This window comes from Camelus dromedarius, chromosome 6 (genome assembly GCF_036321535.1).
Source record: "Camelus dromedarius isolate mCamDro1 chromosome 6, mCamDro1.pat, whole genome shotgun sequence".
Lineage (NCBI taxonomy): Eukaryota > Metazoa > Chordata > Mammalia > Artiodactyla > Camelidae > Camelus > Camelus dromedarius.
Window position 1 is genome coordinate 24,261,271 of NC_087441.1, and position 24,454 is coordinate 24,285,724.

Consider the following 24,454-nt stretch of genomic DNA (forward strand, 5'->3'; position numbering starts at 1 on the left):
CTCTGAAGATTTAATTAAAATTAAATATGAGAGACCTAAAAAAAAAATGGCATGCACCATAGCCACCATAAAAACTAAACTCTAAAAAACCCTGTTCAAATTTTTCTGAATCTCTCCTTCAGTATCTAATGAAAATAGATTGATTACTTAAGGACTGAAATTTAGTATGTAAAATGAGTTTATAGAGATCTACGTTTGTGATTATAGGCCCTTAAACCCAGTATACCTTCAGGAAAATAATAACTTCAAGGGGAAAAATAGTTTTCAATGATGACATAGACATTTTTACCATCAAAGCAGCCTTGTTTCCCATTTCTGCTTATAAGGTGCAGCGTGGCCCCGTCACATAAATAGCCTTAGATTTAACTTTGACTTATACTTTTCTTATACTACATATTCTTTATAGATTATTGACCAGGTCTATTGTTATGGCCATAACAAGTTATAAACTAGACCTTTTTTTTTTAACCTTGTAGAGAGAATTAATCAGACTTTTTTGATGTAGGACCTGTTTGTATTTCTTTAATAAGCAGAATTATGTGGGGGACTGCTATGCTTGTGACCAGGAAATAATCATTTTGTAGAGTACTTGCTATTCACCAAAGATATGAATTGTGATTTATCTGTTTTCCTTGGGCACCGATACGAAGAATTCACTTGAAGACTGAATCTGGTTAGAGTATTTACAGGGGTCCCTTAATAACACTTATTCAACCACCATCAAAATATTGTGTGCTTGAAATTCTTCTCTAATAGGAGGGAAGGATTCTTTATTAGCCTAGTCTTCCTTAGGACCAAGAATATTCATTTTGTAAGATTGAGATTTTAATGTCCAGTTAAAGATTTTATCTATAGCTGGTAAGCAGAATAAAATTGAAATCTCTTCTTTAGCATCCCTCTTTTCTTCTTTTTAAAATTTTTAAAAAAATTTATTACTTTTTGAGTATAAGTACTGGGGATTGAACCCAGGACTCCATGCATGCTAAGCACACACTCTACCACTGAGCTATTACCCTCCCTCCTAGCGTCCCTCTTTTCATCAGATACTCCTTTACCAGATCTTAGGCAGATAGAAGTAAGGGGGAAAAAAGTATTTGATTCCTATAGGGCTTGGGTTCCCATCTTGCTTTTGCTGCTGTGGTAGTTCACATTCTTACTGTCACAAGTGACATAAATTCTTCCTAAAAAAGAAATGTAATGGGTTACGACTTGCAAGAGCAGAGATAGTGCTGCCTTCATGCATGTTTCCAGGGACGTCCACAGGATGCAGGCTTGTGCCTGTGGTCGCTAGGCTGGGCCTCCTCTCTGTGGGCCAGCAGCTCTATCCTAGAAAAGTCATCACCTAAATTGAAGGATCTCAGTGTTCTTCCTTCCACTTGATTATTTCTCAGCCTTTGTTTTTTTATGATTTCTCTTTTTCTTGTCCTTGAAGTATCCCTCCTTTTTTCCAAGGTTGACTTATCACCTTGCCTTTGATCCCATCCCGTCTGTCTCATCCATGACTGTAGAGGCAATCTCCACTGATTAGTTTCCCCTCTTTGACATCTTAATCTTTCTACTAGTGTTCAAGCGCACCACCCTGAAACTAAAAACCTTTAGCTCTTTCAAATCCCATTCAGTTATCGTCTAATCTCTCAGTTTCCTTATTGAATGTAAAAATCGCTACTCTGGATCTTAGTGAATGTGAATCCTCTTCCTTTCTCTGCCAGTCTCCTGGTGAATGTCTGTGCTCCTTACCTCTGTGTCCTCACCTCTTCCTCAGCGCCTTTAGTTCTGCTCTACTCAGTTTCCTAATCATGTGGCTTTTGATAATCCTCGTGGTGAGCTGAAAATTGACCCTCAGCCCTACTCTCCAACAACTATGTCAGAACCTTGGAAGCTGTGAATGCTACTTTATTTGGAATATTTGATTGCAGATGTGATTGAATTAAGGATTTTGAGATGAGATAACCCTGGATTATCTGGATGGGCCACACATGCCGTCACAAGTGTCCTTATAAGAGAGGCAGTAGGGCCACTTAACACCACAGGCACACATATCACAAGCCAAGGAAGGCCAATGACACCCTCTGAGGAAGCATGGCCTTGGCCCTGCCAACTCCTTAATTTTGAACTCCCAGCCTCCAGAACTGTGAAAGAATACATTTCTGTTGTTGCAAGGGACCAGATTTGTGGTAATTTTTTTAAATGCCCATGGGAAATTAAATACTGCCCTCTTTTGACATTCCTGACAAAACTGTTGACCAAAGTGAACATGGCTGAGTAACCAATACCTAGATCAAGAAGCAGAACCTGGGGGGAAGGGTGTAGCTTAGCGGTAGTGCATGTGCTTAGCATGCAGCAGGTCTTGGGTTCAATCCTCAATACCTCCGTTAAAAAAGCAGAACCCTTTCAGATCTCCAAAAGATCCCCAGAGTCCCCCTCAGCTGCTGCCTCCCACCAAAGAATCTACTGTTTTGATTTGAAACTATCACATTTATGAACCTAATATGAACAGAATCATAAAGGTAACTACTCTTTTGTATCTGTGAGATTAATCCATCTTTTAGCAATCTGTGAGATTCATCCATCTTGTCACATGTGGTTATAAATTTTTAAATTCTCATTGCTATATAGTGCTTGTTGTCTATATGTAGCACACTTTATTTCTTCTGCTGTTGATGGTTTACAGATACTTCTGTTGCAAACATCCATTATATGTATATATTGTATGTATCTATTTGTGTTTCTATTGGATATATAATTGAGGAAGGGATTTCCTGAGTCAAAAATGTTTCTTCAGTTCTTTCTATACTAAGTTGACAATCTCATCTACAATTCTCCTTCAACTATCAGCCATCATTCTGACTTTTAAATCTCTCAATATGATTCTGATCTTTCAGCTGAGATTCAAAATGGCAGCTGTCAGACACACACACACACAAACACAGCGTTTATTGTGTCCCAATCCAAAGTCAAGTTACTACCAAGTATTCTTCCTCTTGTGTCATTTATTGTGTTAATGACAAGTCATCAATCTTAATCATTCAAGTTCAAAACAGAATCATTTTTCATTCTTTCTTTGATTATCCTGCATCCACCAGTTCTCTAAAGCTTCCCCACCATACGTTACCCACCATGTTGTCTCTTCATTAGTTTAGGGGCACACTGTCCCCTGAATGACTCCTTAACTGCTCTCCCACATTCTGGTCTGTTTTGATAATCATCCATCCACAAATTCTAGGTTTATCTTCACAGAACTTTGATCCTGCTACACCCCTTCTCAAAACTCATGAACATGGATGGATCACCACTGATTATAAAATCAGGTCAAAATTCTTTATGTTGGCTGTCATAATTTGATTTCAGCTTCATTTCTATGAGTGATTATTAATCTGAGACTTTATTCATCTGAGACTTTATCAGGGTATTGAGTTATATATTAGCATTGTTTACAATAGCATTTTTATGATAAATTGCTCAAAGTTCTTCCTCTGAACATTTCTTGTAGTGGCTCCACATAATGACCATAGTATGTTGAGAGTTTACTGTGTCTAGTGCACAGTAATCCTTAAAACAGCTTTGTGTGAGAAATAACCTGTGTTACTATCCTCAGTTTACAGTTGAGGAAACTGAAACCCAGAAAATTTAAGGTATTGTTTAATGTCATCCATCCAGAAACTTGTTTAGGATTCAGAAACTGGAAATCACAAAATAGCTTTCCTGTCTTTTGCATGTTCATCACTCCTTTCAAGGCCACTGGAGGTGGGGAGGTTCCCCTTCCAGCTCATCACCTCCATGGTGTGCTTTTCTGAGGTTGTATCTCCTCCTGGCAGAGAGCTGTGGTTCTAGGTCTTGCCACTCAGGATGGCACCTTCTGCGGACGTGTGCTCCTTCTCCGTCACGTTCTCTAAAGCTGCCACATCGTGAACTGAACACTTAGAGCTATTGTCTGGGCAAGGGGACTGTTTTTCTTAAACTGTCAGTCTTGTTTGGTGCTGCTCCCTCTTTCTGTTGCTGTTTCTCTCCTCCATCTTCTCTCGCCACTTTCTTTCTCATCTCTTTCTCCTGTCTAGGTTTCTCTCTTCCACTCCTCCCTCCTCTCCCGACTCCCCAACTGGCTCTTTGGGAGGTGCAGTGTCTCTAACATTTTTAAAAGACCAGACTCTGGAAGTGCAAAAAGTCCATCTGATCACTTACCTCCCAGGCTTCACTTTTCAGTTAAAAAAAAAAACCCCAAACCAAAAAAACCAAAACCTCAGTGTAATTAACAAACAAGCATCAAACAAGCAAATTCGAGCTGGGGTGGGGAAAGCATTATACACTTGTTTTAGCAACATAAGAGTGATTCATGTTTGCATCACTGGGCATGCATTTATTGGAGTTTAGTGATGAGGAAATTGTGGGCCAAAATGTATTGTTGATACAAATACGTATCATTATACCTGGTAAGGTTAACCAAATGACATACAAGAAAATAAAGGGATGCTGATGAAACTAAAGGAGTAGTCATTTATAGCAGGAATTGCCCAACCATGACCAATTTAAAACAACAATGATAGAGTATTCTAGTGTCTTTCCTGAAAATCTCAATATTTCTAGCTGCACAATAGGAGTTTTGTAATTTCTCAACATTATATCCCTACCAGACTTTGGAAAATTGACTTCGAGTCTTCAGGAGACTCTACTGGGGCACTGCTTTTAGGTCATGAGTAATACTGTAGTAATTTTCATATTGTAGATTAGTTGTAAATACCCCTTATTCATTCATAAAATAGAAAAATCAATGGAATACAGGTTATACTTCCCTTAAGAATTGGGAAGGGATGGTCATTTAGGGGTTAGTGTCTGCTCTGTAGAGGATTTCTCTTGGTTCACCCATTGGGGATCTCATTGGGAATTGGCTGAGTTTTTTACTGTGGTTTTCCATATTTCTCTGACCAGGCACCCTTCCTCCTCTGGCTTCTTCTACAATGTTTTTGATGTGCCAGAGCTGCTCTTTGAACTTCTCCACTTTTTGACTCCATTGCCAGCTAATGCCTCACCCACATAGGCCTCTGTCATCCAGCCCACCAGTGCTGGCCTCTCTGCCCTCTGAGCATCACTACTTGGACTTCTCCAGTGCCAGCTGCCTTCTGCCCTGTATTGGTTCCTGCCAACATGTGTTTCTGACCCACAAGAGAAGGCAAAATACGTATCTCATTCATTTTCTTTCTTTTAAGTTTCATAATAGCAAATAAAAGAGAACCTTTTAATATAACAGGGACTCAGAATGTTTGTTGAATTAAATTGGTACTAAGGGGTCATTGTGAGGATTAATCCATCGTGACTGGATGGGTAGTTCTATGGGATAACTTGGGACGTTTCCACTGATTATGGGATTTTGGAGCACCTCACAGACCAGGTAGTACAAGCTGAATCACTCCTGGGCTCTTGCTTTGTCACCAGTGATACCGAAGGAAAAAACTGCACAGATAAAAAGTAACTAAACATCAATGACTTCCTTCAACTCTGCTTTTTACAAGTAGCCTCAGCTCTTATGAGATATTTAACTAATAGATATGGTATTACAAAAGAACAGATAAACTAGCACAGACCATGAACCACTGCCATTTGCTGACCAAAATGCAACTAGGCTCCACAATTTTATGTGCTTGCCCTAGAAATTTATTACGCTTTAATAAACCCCTGGTGAACCAAATCTGATGCTCCATTTAGCATTAATTTAATTGGAACAAGGGAAGAAATGACACCTTATTTAAAATCATAAGAGATTTTCATGTCTTTGTCTATGACTGACATGGCCTTAAATTTTTAAATGTGGCAGTTTTACTCACGACATTACCACCAAAACTCAGATAGTTATTAAGTGCATTTAATCAAGAAATACATTACAGGAGTATATACATTAGTCCCCAAATCTATCTTTGCATTTCATTTGTGTTCTGATTTTGGAAATTCCATATCCTATAAGTTTAGGCTGTGGCTCAGTTAAGAACTAAGAGTATCAATTCTCCACCCAGATTGCCTGGGTTTGAATAGCGGCACTACCACTTTCAGGCTGATTTGGGGCTGATTACTTATACCTTCTCTACCTCAGTGTCCTGAAATAATAATATTGTCTACCACAAAAGGCGTATTATGAAGATTAAGTGATTTAATACTTGAAAAGCATATAATGCCTGACACATAGTAATTACTAAATACGTGTTTGTGAAATAAAGTAGATAAACTGTGCCTCATATAAATGGGTTTTAAGAGTTGTGGAGGATCAAGTGTTTGTTTAGTTTGTTATGATTGCATCATCTTTTGTATTTTTTAACATGTCTTAGGATCATTTCACAAGGAAGATAATTTTCACCTTTTTATCTTACTACTTTAGAGAAGATATCCATCAGAGTTAGGAGGTAGCCATAATAAGGTAATCTTTTCTTTAGTTAGGTAATGAAATATTGCTGTTTAAGAAATGCTGTGTAACTGGAAGACTTAGCCAGTATAACAAGGCAAAACAAAAAAAAATGAAACAACCAACCAGAGAACAAAAACAAAAACCATAAAAGACACACAGATTGGAAAGGAAGAAATAAAACCATTTCTAGTTACAGATGATATGATTGTCCATGTAGAAACTCCCAGAGCATGTTCAGAAAGAAAGAAAGAGGCCGGCCCTCTCTCTCTTTCTTCAGAGGTGGCCCACACTCTGTCTATGGAGTGTGTATCTACTTTTAATCTGAGCACCCAACCCCCACACCTCATGGCCTTTCTCTTGCCTTTCAATGTATCTCTTTGAATAAATCTACCTTCACTCAAAAAAAAAAAAAAAAAAAAAGAGAGAAAGAAAAGGCTCCTGGAACTAATAAGTGAATTTAGTAAAGTCTTAGCATATACGGTCAATATATAAAAATCAACTATTTTTTATATACTAGCGATGAACAATTGGGATTTGAATTTTTAAAAATAGTAACATTTATAATAACACCAAGAAAAGGAAACATTTAGGTAAATTTAACAAAATATGTGTAGGAACTGTATTCTGAAAATTACAAAATACTGATGGACAAAGCCAAAGAAGACCTAAATAAGTGAAGAGATATGCCATAGTCATGCATTGAAAGGCTCAATGCTGTTAAGATGTCAGTTCTCCTTAAAATGATCTATAGAGTCATTATAATTCTAGTCAAAATCCTTGGAGAATTTTTTTGCATCTCAACTGATAGCTCTTAACTATCAATGGATTCTAAAATTTATACAGGATAGCAAATAGAAAGACTAAAATAGCTACAAGTTTGAAAACGAAGAGTTGGAGGGCTCCCACTGCCTGGTTCCAGTACCTAACATAAAGCTACAGTAGTCAAAACAGCGTACATAGCACAGATGGTCCCCAACTTATGGTGGTTCAATTTGCGATTTTTTGACTTTATGATGGTGCAAAAGTGATACACATTCGGTAGAAACCATACTTGTTTTGAATTTCGATCTTTTCCCTGGGCTAGTGGCACAATTCTCTGCTGTGATGCTGGGCAGAGGCAGTAGCCGCAGCTCCCAGTCAGTCAGACGATCACAAGAGTAAACAACCAATACACTTACAGCCATTCTGTATCCATACACCATTCTGTTTTCACTTTCAGAACACTAGCCAATGAATTATGTGAGATATTCAATACTTAAGTATAAAATAGACTTTGTGTTAGATAATCATGCCCAACTGTAGGCGAAAGTACATGTTCTGAGCATGTTGAAGGTAGGCTAGGCTAAGCTATGATGTTCCGTAGGTTAAGTGTATTAAATGCATTTCAACTTAAAATATTTTCAGCTTACCGTGGGTTTATCTGGCCATATCCCCACTGTGAGTCAAGGAACATCTGTGTTGGCAAAAGGAAGACCCATAGATCAATGGGCTAGAATAGAAAACCCAAACATTTTTGGAATAAAACATAGGAGAAAAGTTTTATGACCTTGGGTTACGTGAAAAAATTTTAGATACCACACCTAAAGCATGATCCATTAAAGAAAAACTTCGATAAATTTGAACTTAATTACAGTTAAAAATGTCTGCTCTTCTAAAGACACTTAATGGAATGAAAAGGCAAGTCACAAACTGCAAGAAAGTATTTGTAAATCACATATCTGATAAAGGAAAAATATCCAGATAATGTAAAGAACACACAAAACTCACAATAAGAAAACAAACTCAAGAACAACAAAAAAAGAGCACAAGCTTTGAGCATTTTAGCAAAAATGATGAAAGAGTGAATTTTACTCAATGGAAATTAAAAAATAAATTTACAAATACAAATATATTAGGAATACAAATATATTAGAACGAATCACTCTCCTGATTTGAAGTAGGGAAAATGCCTGTCTTCTGAGTTACATTGTATTATGGTATTTTAAAATTACTGTACAAATAAGCATCTTTAATGTTCTACATTGCATCCCCAAATGGGTCCATTCCTGTTTGGATGTTCAGATATAATGAATAGACCTTATTTTGCTTGTACCATCTATTTTAAATGTCTAGTTTCTCTCTTAATCTGAAAGCCTTCTGCAGCATTTTTTTTTTTTTTTTAGCATCAAATTCCACGAGTCAGTTCTTCGGGAAGAACCCATTTTCCCCTCTCTTGTCACTACTTTAACTTAGCTAGTATTTTTCTTGGCGTAGCTCTCATTTATTTTTCATCAGCAACTGTTTTATTTGGTTTCTTTCACCCGCATTTTATACTGTCTCTTGATTTTGAAGCGGGGTGACTGACTGGCTGGCATTTGTGGGAGGAGGAAGCTGTGTGGGTGCAGGAGGCAGATGGGCGTGTGGGTGGGGTGCAATGACTCATTTTATTCATGTGTTGGTTTTTGATGTAGAAATGTTAAGGACCCCAAAAGAAAAGACTTTATTTGTATTAAAGAGCCCTGAAGTCGTGTTTAGTCTTAAAAAGAATCTTCTGAAGCACCTTTGACTTGTCTTCCCCTTTGACCACCTAACTAAATCTTCTGTGTCTTTAGCCTGCATTTGATCTGTTTCTCCTTCACAGAATGTAGGTTCTAATTTCACGTTCATTAGATAAAGCCAGCTGCATCAAACAGCTTCTCAAGGTTCTGCATTCTTTTGTGTGTGTGTGGAGGGGGGAGGTAATTAGGTTGGTTGGTTGGTTTGTTTGTTTATAGACGAGGTACTGGTGATTGAATCCAGGACCTCATGCATGCTAAGCACGCGCCCTACCACTTGCCCTAAACCCTTACGCCCTGCATTCTTTTTATAAAAGTGCTGCACTTTGGTTTTACATTCTTCTTATATTTTGGTAGGTTCCTCAATTACAGAAGTAATCAACTTCATAATAGAAACTGTAAAAAGTATAGGAGATATAAAGAGGAATATGTAATTCATAACCCTATTACATAGTTATTATCACAGTTGACATTTTGGTGGAAAACTTTCCAGACCGTTTTTATTCCTGTGCATATTTACACACAGGACATATATATATTATAATGTACGCATTTTAAATGTAATTACATTATATTTTAATATATATGCTATCCATTATTATGTATATATTATATTTTAACATTTTTCCTTAATATAGCTTGAATTTAGCACCATTGCTAAATGTTCTACAATATAGTTTTCAATGGTTAAATAATATAATATGCCATTATTTGAATTTATCGTTATGTGCTTATAATTACATATATGTATAACCATTTTCCTATTGATGGACATACAGGCGTTTTCCATTGTTATTGTAAAAATAATATTTCAGTGGATATACTTACAAGTAATCTGTCACACTGTAGGAATTTTTCTCAGGACAAATTCTTAAGAATGGAATTATTGAGTTAAAGAGCATGCATAATTTTAAGGACTTCAGTCTCCTAAAAGATTTACATTTCTTTTGCATGTAACAGTGTCTTTTCTCTACATCTTCATTGGATATTTTGAAATATTTTTGGCCACTTATTAGACAAAAAAACTTGGCTTTATTATTGGCTTAACATGCATTAATTGGTAGTGAGTTGTAGAATATTTTTTATATTCACCATTTTACTTATACTTTGTGATTTTTCCTGCTTATGTCCATAACCTAATTTTCTACTGTAATATTTTTATGGTTGCTTATTTGTTTTAAATTGATCAATAAGAGATGATTTATAAAGATATTAACCTTTCATCTGTCACTTAGTGCACGTATTTTAAACAAATTAGCATCATCTGTTAAATGTGCTGTAAGGTATGTTAACATTTGTGAGTGGGATCTGTTTAACTATTATATTTTCCAAAAGCTTATTGTGATTATAAAGGAAGCTCTTAGTTTTCATAATTTTGCCTCTCGACACCTTACTATTTTATATTATTACTTATAATAGTTATTTAATTGATTCTATTGGGATTTTTTGGTTGGCAATCATAACATCTGCAAGTAATGATAACTGTGTATTTTATTTTATAGAATTATATTTACATACTCTGAAATATTATTATATTAGTTAGGACTTTCAGGAAGCTAGCTAGTAGTGAGAATAATTGACAACCTGTTCTTTTCCTGATTTTCATGGGAATACCTATAAGCACAAAGTTGGCAATTGTTATGAAATATGTATTATTCTTCATTTTAAAGAAATGCCCTTATGTTTTTAGTTTGCAAAGATTTTTAATTAGAAATAGATTTTGAATTTTAATTAAAGTACTTAGGGCATCTTTGGGGATGCTGATGATTTTTTCCCACTGAGCCATCCTTGCATTCCCAAAATAAGTTTTAAACCCATGACCTAGTGTTCTTATAGTATAACGCTTGGTGCATTTTGCTCATTTTTCTTTACTTTGTTTGTCTGTATACATAAATGAGTTCGACACTAATCTGAATTTTAACTTTGTGACATTGTCAAATTTTGGTATTAGGTTTATACTGCCTTGGTGTTAGTTATCTTTGAGCTTTGGAAGAATTTGTTATCTGTTGTTATAGTCTCCTTCCTAGTCATAATTTCTATATCTTTGCTTTCTCCTTTTTTTCATTATGCTTGCTAAGGACTTGCTAGGTATTAATTAATTATAAAATACAGCTCTGGATTGAGTCATAATCTTACATATTTGGTTCTTTAAATCTTATTTTATGTTTATTACCTACCACTCTTTCCTGTGGATCTGCTACTGGAACCTTAGTTAAATTGTTTTCAATCAATGCTGAAATTTAACAGAGACCATTAGGCCCACCATTGCAGACTCTCCTTAGTTTCCAGTAATTATATGATCTCCTTCTTGTTTAAAAAATGCAGGTTTGCTGCAGTTTGTAAAACCACTTCCGAGTAGAACTGGTAATTTAAAATTCAGTGATAAATGAAGAGGGAAAATCCCTATCATTTCATTTCCTCCTTGAATACTAAGTTACTGAAACTAAAATGTGCTTACTGGGCATTATTTAGGAGTCATCATTTGCGGACTTTTCTTTCTGCTTGCAGATATTGCCGTGGTGGAGATGAGTGATGCCTTCCGGCAGCCGTCCTTATTTTACCACCTTGGAGTGAGAGAAAGTTTCAGCATGGCCAACAACATCATCCTCTACTGTGATACTAATTCAGACTCTCTGCAGTCACTGAAGGTACCTCACTTGTTTACTAAATATTTACTTTAGGCACCAGTGTTTTAGGGCTACCTCTCCATCATCCACAAAGCACTCAAGCAGCTTATGTTTGTGAAAGGATGTTTTTGTCAGTCTGATCATTATGCAACAGTGACTACTTAAGTTGTGAGTTTTATCTGGAATTCAGTGTGGAAATCTGATCATACACAGGTAGGAAAAAACTTAGAGTTGAGATCTGAGCTCCAGTTGGAGTTGCAGCTGATGAGACTGTTAATAGGAAGTCTTGAGTACACACACTGGAGAAAGAAGAGGAGGTTGCATAAGGTCTCGTGCTGTGTCATCACTGGGGGTTTCATTGGGTACACCTGTTTCCAACTAGAAATACGCTTCCTACTGGAAGTACTCTGAGTAGAAATTCGCTATCCCCAGAAAATTGCCATCCTGTTTAACAGGGATATGATTTCAATTAAGATGAGGAAGGAAGAATAAAAACTTATTGTATTTGTCTACAAGATCCAGCGTGTCCCATGTCATCCTCTCCGTTAATGGAACTTAATGATAGGAGGGTATTTCCTCCATCCAAAAAGATTGCTTAAAATGCTTTTGTGAGGCCAACTGATTTTACACTGTGTGAGTCTTTGAAAAGCATCTAACAGTTCAGCATGAAACTCGTGCTGAGCCTGATAGCCTTCATTTCCTTTGTGAAACTTCCATCTAGCTCATTGTGGCTTTTTCTCATCTGTATCTTCGAGTTCCCAAATCAAAGCCATCTTTGGGACATAGAGCCCTGAAACCCAAAGCCACATTTCTAATAGCTTAGTAGTTGGTATAAGAAGGTCTCTATTGCAAAATCTATGCAAAAAAAAAATTTAGTAGTATTTTGCTTTTATCTGAGTATCTAAAGCTTGTATAGCTTTTTCTAAAAAATCTGCAGAGTGTCATCTAGCAAATACATTTCCTGCATGCCAGGCATTGTGTTGGGGATTGATAGGTTATCCCTTTTCAGAATACTCTGCAATAGTTCTAAGAGATTTTCCCCAACTCTGTCTAAATCTGCTTTTCACCTGGAGGAATTCTTTAAGAAATCCCTACTTAATTTTACCCCAGACTTATCCTGTTAATTAATGTATCATCCATTTCATGATGACTTATTTTTTCTTTTTATTGAAGTCTAGTCACTTAACAATGTTGTCTCAATTTGTGGTGCACAGCACAACGTTTCAGTCATACATATACACACATATATTCCTTCTCATATTCTTTTTCATCATAGGTTACTACCAGACGTTGAATATAGTTCCATGTGTGATACAGAAGAAACTTTTGTCAATCTATTCTATATATAGCAGTTAGTATCTGCAAATCTCAAACTCCCAACCCATCCCTTCCCACCCTCTTTCCCTCACACCAGTAACCTTAAGTTTGTTCTTTATGTCTGTGAGTCTGTTTCTGTTTTGTAAATAAGTTCGTTTGTGTCTTTTCCCCCAAGTTTCCACATATGAGTGAAACATAAGGGTGTATTTTTAATTAAACATTTTGATTTGGACCTATTTACAACATATATTAGTAGTTGATGAAGGAGTGAAGTTATTTTATTTATTCTTTTTATTCTGTTATTTTATTTTCTTTACATTAAGTTTCTTTTAAGCCGGCAGTGTTATGTTGGACATTTTTCACTCTTTGCTATTTTTATTCTTGCCCTACTGGTATCTGGCGATTTAATTTCATGGCCGTTCCTTCCTAGGGAAATTTTTTAAAATTAAACATTTGTGAGAAAGAGATAAAGCTAATCTTACCAGAAATTTGTGTGGGACAAATAAGCTGATTTATTTAATTGCTTTCAGCCAGCCTTTGTGTAGAACTGTTATTGATATTTGAATAAACAGTTCTTCAAAGAGGTTCATCCACCTAAAATATACTCATTTATCTTCTGCACAGTAGCTGCTTGTTATTGAGCACTTACTACGTGCGTATTAAGTGCTTTACCCACATACATTTTCACATTTAATTCTTAAAACATCCCTATGAGGTATACAGTCTATCACCAAATTATAGGATTGTAAACTGAGACTCGTAACAAATTCAATCATTTGCCCAAGGTGATATGTAAAATTTAGGATCAGATCTGCCTGACTCCAAAGCCTGCCTCTCTCACCACTAAACTTCATTGAAATTACTTCTAGTTAGAAGGATATCAGACTTTCCTGCTAAGTGTGCTCACTTGGAAAAATCCATCAACCATACCTCCTGAGTTGTTCCATGCAGCATTCACCCCTTCTTCTGTCTTCCTCCTTAACTTAAGCTTTTGCCATTTTCTTTAGTTCATTTCAAGCCCAAATAGGTGTCTGATTGCAGAGGACAAAGTTCTCTGGGATAGAAAGTGGTTTTTTCAGTCTAACAATTTCTTCTGAGCCCTAGAAGTTCCTACAGTTCTGAAGAAAGTCTGCGTGTGTGTCTGTGTGTGTGTATTTTTCATTTTATTTATTTCTGTTGCAGATAGTTATAGGTGTAACTATAATCCCTGCCATCTACCAACAGAAAGGAAAACGGCTGTGAAATAAGGCAGAACAGGAGATATTTATAGTGGGGAGGGTGTAGCTTAAGTGGTAGAGTGCATGCTTAGCATGCTTGAGGTCCTGGGTTCAATCCCCAGTACCTCCTCTAAAAATAAATAAACCTAATTACCTCCCCTCCCCCACCAAAATAAAATAATACAATAATAAATAAAATAAAAGATATTTATAAATAATATATTGCGTATGAATTAGCCAAATAAAGTCGAAGTGAAGTGACTCCCTGTTTTCACAGGGCAAAGACTGAATGAGGAAGCTGTTCTTGTGACGTGTCTAGCTTCACTTAGGTTGATTTTTGGACACCTAGAAAGTACAGCTGCACCAGTTTTATTTTCATCTACTGCTCTTTGTTGAAGAGAGCAGTTTCTCTTTGGCAGCAAATTCTCAGGAAGAAATCTTAGGAGAAAATTTTTGTAAGTTTAAGCTCCTGAAAAATAATTGATGGGAACAATAAAAGTACTTTAAACCTATGTCTGAGTTTTCATATGAAAGGATACTTAGAGTCTAATCATTTACTTGCAATAAGATTTGTATCCATTTTGAATTACAAGGGCTCTTTTATTGTGGTAAGAATGAAATATTTAATTTTTTCCCCCAAAAATGATCATTATTGCATTTTGAGAGAGGGAAATTGATGTTCTTTTTTTCCCCTTAGCGTTGTAATAACACAATTTTCACAATTTTCTTTAAATAAATAACATAAAAATTTCTTATGTGCCTGTAAACGAGACTCTATGCTAAAATTTACATTTACTTAAAAATAAGAAATTGCTGTAACAATTGTTTTCTGATTTATTTCATGTATTATAGAAATGACCAGATCTTCACTTGGGGTCTCTCAGTAAATGGAACAATAAGTTTGGACCCCACTGGCCAATGAGTTGTGGGACAGATTCACGAAATGCATCTGTCATCAGAAAGGGCTTGGAAGAAATAATGAACAGCTACTAAGTAGAGTGAGGAAGTTGTTTAATGAACCATTTCTGCTATCATCAGAAACTCCTTTAATAACAACAGCTTTCAGCTCTAAACCTTGTGATTCTTGCCCCTTTTCCCTAGTTTACCTTCCTCTCTTTTTTCGGGGCCACTCCCCACTCACTTTAAACAATGTTTTGTAGAAAAAGAAAGCAAAACAGAACAAGAAAATACCACTGCACACCATGAAATAGTCAACAGTTAAAAGCCCTTCTAATCCCAATGGCAAGGCTGTGAAGAGTGAGAAACATGTGCATTGTTGGTGGGAGAATGTATTGCCACTACCTTTCAAAGATCAATTTAGCAGTGTCTCATAATATCCAGTGAGCATATCACCAGGAGTCAGCAGTTCCTCCTTTAGATGTGTACTGGAAAATAATCTTTGGCATGCATAAGGAGATATAATCAAGGATGTTTATTAGAGTATGTAATATTATTGCATAACATTGTTTGTAATAAGCCCACCCCCAGAAGAGTTGGTTAGTATCTATCAACAGAAGAATAAATAAATACTTTCTGGTATAGTCATTTAATGGAATGTTATAGAGATCTTAAAATGAATTAACTGGAGCTTTCTGTATCACTATCAATATATCTCAAAAACAGCACTGAGGGAAAAAAATTATACAAGCCTGTGTACAGTATGATGCATGTATACAAAAGGTAATTACATGTAAGACAGTGCTTTTGTGTACATATGTGTTATAAAAGGTTAGATGTTTGCATGGGAATTATAAGTAAATTCGGAATAGTTACCTCTTTGAAGGGCAGGAGTGGAGTAGAATTGAGAGGAGATGACAGGAGACTTCAACTACATATGTAATATTGTATTTCTCAGTCTGGGTGGTCTATACACGGGGGTATGAAAACATTTGGTTAATTTTTAATTTTTTAATTCAGATGTAATTGACTTATAATATCATATTCATTTCAGGTTTACTACATAGTGATCAATATTTTTATACAGTACAAAATGGTCACCACCTGTCACCATACAAAACATATTACAATATGATTGACTAGATTCTCTATGCTGTGCATTACACCCTTGTGACTTATTTATCTCATAAGAGGAATTTTATGCCTCTTAATCCCCTTTACCTATTTTCCTTATCTCCACTCCCTTTTCCTCTCTGGCAACCATCAGTTTGTTCTCTGTTATCTATAAGTCTGTTTCTGTTTTGTTTGCATTATTTGTTTGATTTGTTTTTTAAATTCCACATACAAATGAAATCATACGGTAGTTATCTTTCTCTATTTCACTTAGCATAGATATCCTCTAGGTCCATCCATGTCACCGCAAATGGCATGATTTCGTTCTTTTTATGGCTGAGTATTATTCCCTTGTATATATACACCGCATTTTCTTTATCCATTCATCTATTGATAGACATTTAGGTTGCTTCCATATCTTGGCTATTGTAAATAATGCTGCAGTGAACATGGGGGTGCACGTATCTTTTCAAGTTAGTGTTTTCATTTTCTTCCGATAAATACCCAGCAGTGGAAATGTTGGGTCATATGGTAGGTCTATTTTTAGTTTTTTGAGGAATATCTATACTGTTTTCCACAGTGGCTGCACCAATTTACGTTCCCAACAACAGTGCATGATGGTTCCCTTTTCTCCACATCCTTGCTAACACTTGGTATTTCTTGTCTTTTTGATGATAGCCGTTCTAACAAGTGTAATGTGATATCTATTGTGGTTTTGATGTGCATTTTCCTGATGATTAGTGATGTTGAGCATCTCTTCATGTATCTATTAGCCATCTGTATGTCTTCTTTAGAAAAATGCCTATTCAGATCATCTGCTTATATTTTAATCAGGTTTTTTCTTGATATTCAGTTATATGAGTTCCTTATGTATTTTGGATATTAATCCTTTACTAAACATCATTTGCAAATATCGTGTCCCATTCAGTATGTTGCCTTTTTGTTTTGTTGATGGTTTTCTTTGCTGTGCTAAAGGGGTGTGTGATTAATTTTTATACTTTGTATATACTTGAAATATTTCACAATAACCTTTTTAATGGAAGTTTCTATGGTCTGTTATTTTCTTTATTCATTGGGATAATTTACATATATTTTGGGCATGTGAATCTCGAAATATTTCTTAAGCTTCTTTTTCTTAATGTTCTAGCTGTGGTTTGAAAGTCTCACTTGTATTTGGATCTTCCTTTCTGCACTAAGATAGGCTTTATTCCCATTTTATCCTTTAGAAAATAAATGTTTGTCTAGAGATTGAGATGCACATCAGTTAGTGGTGACACAGCTTGTGTTGAAACATAATGATTATGTGAGACTATTCCTTGTTCAAGAAATTTGGTAGTATGTTTCTCTGTATCCATTGCTTGAAAATTTACTTTCCAGATGGGATTTGCCTTTATAGGCTGTCCTCTACAGCAGTCTATCTACATGCTTAATCCTTCATGATCTCACTGAATATAGTAGCTACCCATGTGATGGCTGAAACTCTTCCTCTGCCTCAATGAATCTAGTATTTTCTAGACTGGTATCTGACTAGCATGAAATTGTAGGCATGCAAACCAAAAGTTGTAATACTATCACTAAAGTAGCCCTTTAAAAATCAGCAATTTTTAGCAGTATGGCAGTTTTTCAAAAAGTTAAAAACAGAATTACCATAGGATCCTGCAAGTCCACTTCTGGGTATATACCCCAAAGAATTGAAAGCAGGATCTTAAAGAGATATTTGTACACCCATGTTCATAGCAGCATTATTCGCAATAGCCAAAAGGTGGAGGCAACCTAAATGTCCATCAGAGGATGAGTGGATAAAACAAAATGTGGTATATACACACAATGCAATATTATTCAGTCTTAAAAAGGAAGGAAATATTTTAAAATTGAAGTACAGTCAATTACAATGTGTCAATCTCTAGTGTACAACACAATGTCCCAGTCATGCATATTCATACATATATTCATTTTCATATTTTTTAAAAAGGAAGGAAATTCTGACACATGCTACAACATAGATGAACCTTGAGAACAACCACAGTTGCTCATTCAAACAGTCTTGTGGTACCTAGACCCCTGATGTTTATCTGTAGATACAGAGGGATCTAATCTCTTTTAGAGTTTATGTGTGAGAAATTGGATATCAAGTCTGTTTTTCTGGTGATCACTTATTTCCCCTTGAAGCAAATAATTATAGTTTTGAAAAGAGCAAGCAGTAATGTCCATGTTGTAAATTTTGATGATTGTGTCAGTTTCTAGTAAATTGGTGAGATCAAGATACTTTCTATTATAAATACCTTGAACTTAAGTTGAATTTTTACATGTATTTGGCAAAGTTGCTCAGATTCTAGAGTATTCTTAAACCCATAAAAACTGTTTTTCCCGCTTGCACCCACGACTTCTTTTTCTTAAAGTTTTACCTCCCTTACCAAGGTAGATAAGATGAATTTAGTTTTAGATTAAATTGTGTATGGAATTAAAATCTGTGTTACCCCAAAGGTTTATAATTATGTTAGTCTTACAGCTAATTCTTACTACATTCTTTTCAGCACTCTAAAATAGCACTTAACTTAGCGATACAAAGTACACAGTAAGTGTTAGGAGAAAGGTCACTTGAGAATATAATCCTATAAAATAGTCTAACGATTTGTGAACTAGAAACACTGGCCCTGCCCCACATAACAGCACTGCTCCTGGACTTTTGCCTCAGGTGTCTTGTTTACTTGGTAACTGACCAGTGATTTGTAAACCATGGCATTCTGTGTCTCCCCTGTTCAAGCCATCACATACACTTCTTAATATTTCATGGAAAGATTTTTTTTTTTCTGTTCAGAGAAAAGAAAAGTCTTGTTCTTTTATTTTACTCATTTCAGAAATGATCTAACTTTTACCTGAGCTATAATAATTCCATGTCAAATTAGAGGAAAAAAGTTAATTTGGGAGAAGAGCAGATAAGTAATACACGTAAGCAATGCTTTATCCAGATTTTCTATGACGATCTTGAATTGATGAACTAGATGAATGATTTCTTTAGCAGGAGTTGATTTCCAGTTGTTGAATCCCTGAGGCTTGGGAAAAAGCTTGAGACTGGAGAATCCAGTTTTCTTTGATGTCAATTAGCAATATCACATCTTCAAAGGAATTATCTATATATTGGATAAAGTTGGTCCTTGCTTTCCTTCGTAATTCCTTCTTTATGCTTCCCTGTCCCATAGCATCTTAATGCCATTTCATCAAAGGAAGAGGGAAACTTATGCTAAGTGAATGGCAGAGGTCATCATGTCACTGGGTTGACACCAGATAGTCTCTTCATTCATAGAGACTTTCATCACAGGCCCATGACTTTGAATACCTGAAGGAGCAAGAAGGAATACCTCTGCACACAAGCCTCCCAATTCCCACCCAAATGGGGCAAGGCTTGCTGAATTCTGTTCCCTTTTGTTCATTATAAATATCTTTCTGTGGAAGTTGACCTTTGTGGCACTCCAACACATCATCCTATTTGAGCCCTTTTAAAATGCATCCTTGAAATTTTTACTGATATCTATGTGTAAAATGTAATGTACTGTACCAAAATTCATTACACCTGTAACTTTTCCACAATACAGTTTTTTTTTTTTTTAAGGAATACCTGCACTTGAATGATATGGCTTCTTTAAGCATTGCTGAAAGAAACAGCTGGTGACAAAGAAGGGGAAGTTGATTATAATAATAATGATAGACTATAAGACGTTTGTGTTAGGAAGCTCTTTCAAATGCTGTGTGTATAAAATGTCACTCTTCAGCATCTCAGACCCGTTTAAAGACATGTATCTACTTACAGTAGAGTTCTCCCACAAAGATATATTTATTTAAACATGAAACAAAATTGATAGCAGAGGGGAAGAGAGTCTAGAATTTCTTTGAGGATTACTTTCCAGCCATAGTATAATTTAACCTGATTTGGGTTACAGGTTGTTTTTATTGACAGTTGCTCATATGTCTTACCTGTGATTATGATGTGTTCTCCCTGTGATCATGAACAACACAGGTACAAGATATCTCTGTATCTGATAATGTAGGGATTGCATTCGGGTTGTTTGCTTTGATAGTATTAATACCTCATATTGCATATGGCTTTAAAATGTGTAAAGGTCTCTCACAAACTTATTTCATTTGATCTTTAAAAATGACCCAATGAGATAGACAAGTTAGGTACTTACTATATAGATTGAACAGATGGAAGATATTTTTCTTACAGACAAGAAATAAATCCACAGAGATGCAATGACTTAGAGGCACACACAGATAATAAGTGTCAGAGCAGGACAAGCCCCACATTTTGGGACTTGTCATTAGGTACATTTCCCTCTAATCTGTCAGCAGATTTCATATATCCATTAAAAATATGATTTTCCAGGTTTTTATTAGATTGAGTTGTTTCTTTTTAAACTTAAGCTTTCATGTAAGCATAACATTTAAGCACAAATGTACTTAGTTTTCCAACTTTTTAATAAATTTAATGGAGGTATTGGGGATTGAACCCAGGACCTTGTGCATGCTAGGCATGCATTCTACCACTGAGCTATTTCCCTCCCCTTCCCCCAACTTTAAATATGGGCCAATTCTGTGCCATCTGTGTTGGAGTGTTCATCCCAAGCCTGCTCAGATGTGGAGAGTAATGATGAGTCCCACCTTCTTAGTGAGGCCCGTGGTATTCACAACAGCCCATCTGATATTTCTTTCTTTAGTTTTGAAGCATTACAATTAGGCAAGAGGATGGAGCTGGGGAATAGAAGAAATACTCCTTTTTCCCCAACTTTAGTGGAAAACTTGCCATGTTCCACTGGGACAGAAAGAGATCTCTGAAGAGAAGAACCAGGAAGTCACCAGCAGGAAGCCATGGTCTTCTTTTCCTAGCCGAGGACTCCCAGCCCATTCCTTTATTTTCTTTCAGGAAACAGATCCTGGTTGCTAACTCTGTTTCTTCCACCCTAAGTGGATTTGACTTGGCAGCCTCACACCAGCTGTTCCCAACTTCCTTCCCCTGGCTGTAATTACCTAAATTTTAGGCACAGAAAGTTTCCAATTTTGGAGGTGCTCCATTTATTTGTCCTTACAATGACCTCTTCAGTGTTACATTGTCCCAAATAGCTATCCAAAGTTGTCTTTGTCTTCCCTTGGAATGAGACCTAGGCTAGACTCTTGTTTAATTATCAAAGGGTCCTTGAGTATTGAAAAACTTTTGGGGATGTTTTTGGCACAGCCAGGGGATGCACTGATCAAAAGCCCCCTAAAGACTTTAGGTAAGAATGAAGTTGTAGTGGGGTAATGCACCTTTAGGAACATTTCACTGGTAAGGAACTAGAGTTTATGTTGATTTTTTTTCTTTTTATTTCCAGGCACTTTAGATGAGAAGTTTCCATGAAGTGATGTGAAATATTGCAGTTGCCTCTTAAATGTATTCCCCTTCTCCCTATTTTTTTTTTCCTTCAATGGATTTAGTACAAAATAAACATTCACTGTTCCACCTCGGAAATTAGATACCTTTTGAGGTCTTGTTTGCTATTTATTTTTATTGAGTTAAAATGCACAAAAAGTACCTTTCTTTCTTTAAAGTTGATGCCTCTTTCGGGTTATATCATACACTGTGAGGAAACTCTATTTCTTTCAAGAGAACTGTTTGTATCCATTTAACTTCTATAAAACATGAGCAGGCATTAATAAGAATTCAGTAGATTTCTACAGGGATGAATTTAATATAGTTCTATAATTTGTTATAATGCATATATTACCTGAAATAAATGCAAAAAAGACCTGCAAGAGGGTTATTACTTCAATGAGCAATTCTTCAGGAAGACCTAATGGACTGGCTGTTGGCCAACAGCAGCTGTGGTTATTTTGTATGGTGCCAGCCAGAGGAGAGCCTTCAGCTCACTGAGCGCTCCCCACAGCTCTCTTCAATACCACCTCCATTTCTGTGCCTGGTGCGCCCAACAGAAATAATGATGGAGTAGCTCCTGTGCTGGGCATGAGGGCATCTCTCCTTCCAGTGACACAAGGACAACGCTGATTGTGATAGGCCTTTAGCCAAAAGTAAATGATAGAATATTGAGTTGGAAGGGACCAGCAATCACTCAGTCCAGCTCCCAGTGTGTTACATTAGACAGAGGTGAAAGGACACGTGGCCAGTCAGGAGCAGAGCCAAGACTTAAACGTATCTACCCAAATTCATGGCCCAGTATTTTATACATTCATTAACTAATTAATGTATTTGTCCTTTTATTGACTACTGACTACATGCCCTGCCAGGCAATCAGTTGGGATACAAATACGAACAAAACATGGCCCTCGCATCCAAGGAGCTCATGATGTAGGATGAGAGAATCATATGAAATGATATTTGCAATGTCGTATGTGCAGTGCTGTCATAGAGGTCTGTATGAGGGGTAATGATGGCCAAAATAAGGATGTCATCTGCTTCTGTTAGGAGGTTAGGTGTCATTGAAGGCAGTCAAGGCTAGCTTCACAGAGAACAGGTTTCTTAAGCTATGTGGAGAGGATGCTATGTGATAAAGAATGCAGAGAAGGGCGTTTTTAGTTACTTAGAAGGATGAGAGAAGGATATGCCTATAACAGGAAAGGGTATAGTTTTCTACTCAGGGGAAATTGCTCTATAAATCAAGTTTGTAAAATTCTACATACTATGTTCTTGGCTTTGTGATTATCCAACATTTTTCTATTTGTTTTTCATGAACCATTTGTGTGTGTGTGTGTGTGTGAGAGAGAGAGATGCATTAACTACCTCTGAAACACTGTAGGAGAAGCCACTTTCAACCTTCCTCAACAATGTCACTCATCTATCTGTTGATTTCCATTCCCCAGGGCACCACCATTGTCCAAGTCCTTATTTTGACATCCCTGTTCTTTGGCAGTAGCTATCTAAATGCTTCTCCCTGTATTATACCACTATCTAATTCATATTTTTAAAACTTTAACAAGGTTTATCTTTTATTTATCTTTCTTGGGTAATATATTCACATGATACAAAAATTTATAAGTGCAAAAGGATATATTAGTGGAAAGTCATCCTCCCATCCTTGTTCCCCCAGCAGCCAACTCCCCTCTCTGTTGGCAGCCACTGTTAATTTCTTGTGTATCCCTCTAGAGAGATTTTATATACAAATTAGAATTTTCTTTTTCTCTGTTTTATATACATAAATAGCAGCACAGGGTAAAACTTTCTGTACTTTGCTTTTTTTCACTTAGCAGTAAGTATATCGTGGAGATCTTTCCATATCACTCTATAGAGAACTTCCTCATTCTTTGTTCAGATGCAGTGTGTTCCATTGAATGGAGGTACCATAGTTTATTCAGCCGGTTTCTAGTTGATAGAACGTTACGTTGTTCCCAACCTTTGCTTTTACAAACATGTCCCTGTGTGTGTTGATACTTCTTTACGTGTTATCACTCACCTACGAAAACACTTGCACTGTCATGTACCCAAATGCCCGCAGAACCTAGTACTTTATTTTGGCATTCAAGGCCATCTTCACTAAGGCCCCAGATAACTTTCTGGTATTGTCAGTATGTGCCAAAGTGAACTTTCTGTTTTAGCCCAATGATTAAATTCGAGGTCTTTTTCAAATATCCCTTATTTCTCTCTTCTATACTTCTCCCAATGAACGGTCTTTTGGAGCCCCCAGGAATAATGTTTATTGTTCTCTAAGCGGGCCTTTGCAGTTCCTGGTCCTCTGGCCGGATCCCCACCTCCCTGCTTTGCCTTTGGAAGTCGTGACATGGCGCCTTTTGAGTTCCACTTTCTCTGCCGACCTTCTCAATATTCCTGGATCTCTAGGAACATCTTCTTTCCCTTAGGATCCCCAGCCCTTGCATAGTATCACTCTTTTGACGTAGCGTGTGTGTGCATACATACCTGAGCATCCAAGCTTATGATGTTCCTTTTTAAATGTGTATGTGTCCCTTTTTCATCAACAAGATTGTAAGGTATTGAAGGGTCTCTTTTAATATTTTACATACGTCTTTATGACTGTCAGAATTACCCTACACAATTCCTTCCTCTATAGATTTTTGTTTACTCATCTGTTACCCTTAAATGTTCAAGAATCTTACATACTGCTCTGAGCCAAAGCCCTCCTAGGTGCCCCTTTGCCCCACACTGATGCTGGGATGAGGGACAGTGGCCTTGCATCGCTCCTCTGCTCCCCTCTTACCTTGCCTGAGCAGGTTCCTCTTCTTAGCCAGATGGACCACTCTTGAGGCTCCACAAATGCCATACGTGTCCTGTTCTCATAGCAACATACATGCCATCTTTCCCAAAACACTGTCCCATCTCTTTTTTCTAAATCATCATCCCCCAACCTCAGTGAAACCTTT

At 36.6% G+C, this 24,454-nt stretch overlaps 1 protein-coding gene across 5 annotated transcripts in view; it reads left to right on the plus strand.

Moving 5' to 3' along the window:
• Positions 1–24,454, plus strand: part of MAP3K5 (mitogen-activated protein kinase kinase kinase 5) — a 202,174-nt gene that overhangs the window by 71,300 nt on the left and 106,420 nt on the right. For all 5 annotated transcript variants that reach the window (XM_031456407.2, XM_031456408.2, XM_010983676.3 and 2 more), the window contains exon 2: positions 11,431–11,570. In XM_031456407.2, coding sequence (XP_031312267.1) covers positions 11,448–11,570 — 123 coding nt within the window. In that variant the 5' untranslated portion in view covers positions 11,431–11,447. The remainder of the gene's footprint in view (positions 1–11,430; positions 11,571–24,454) is intronic.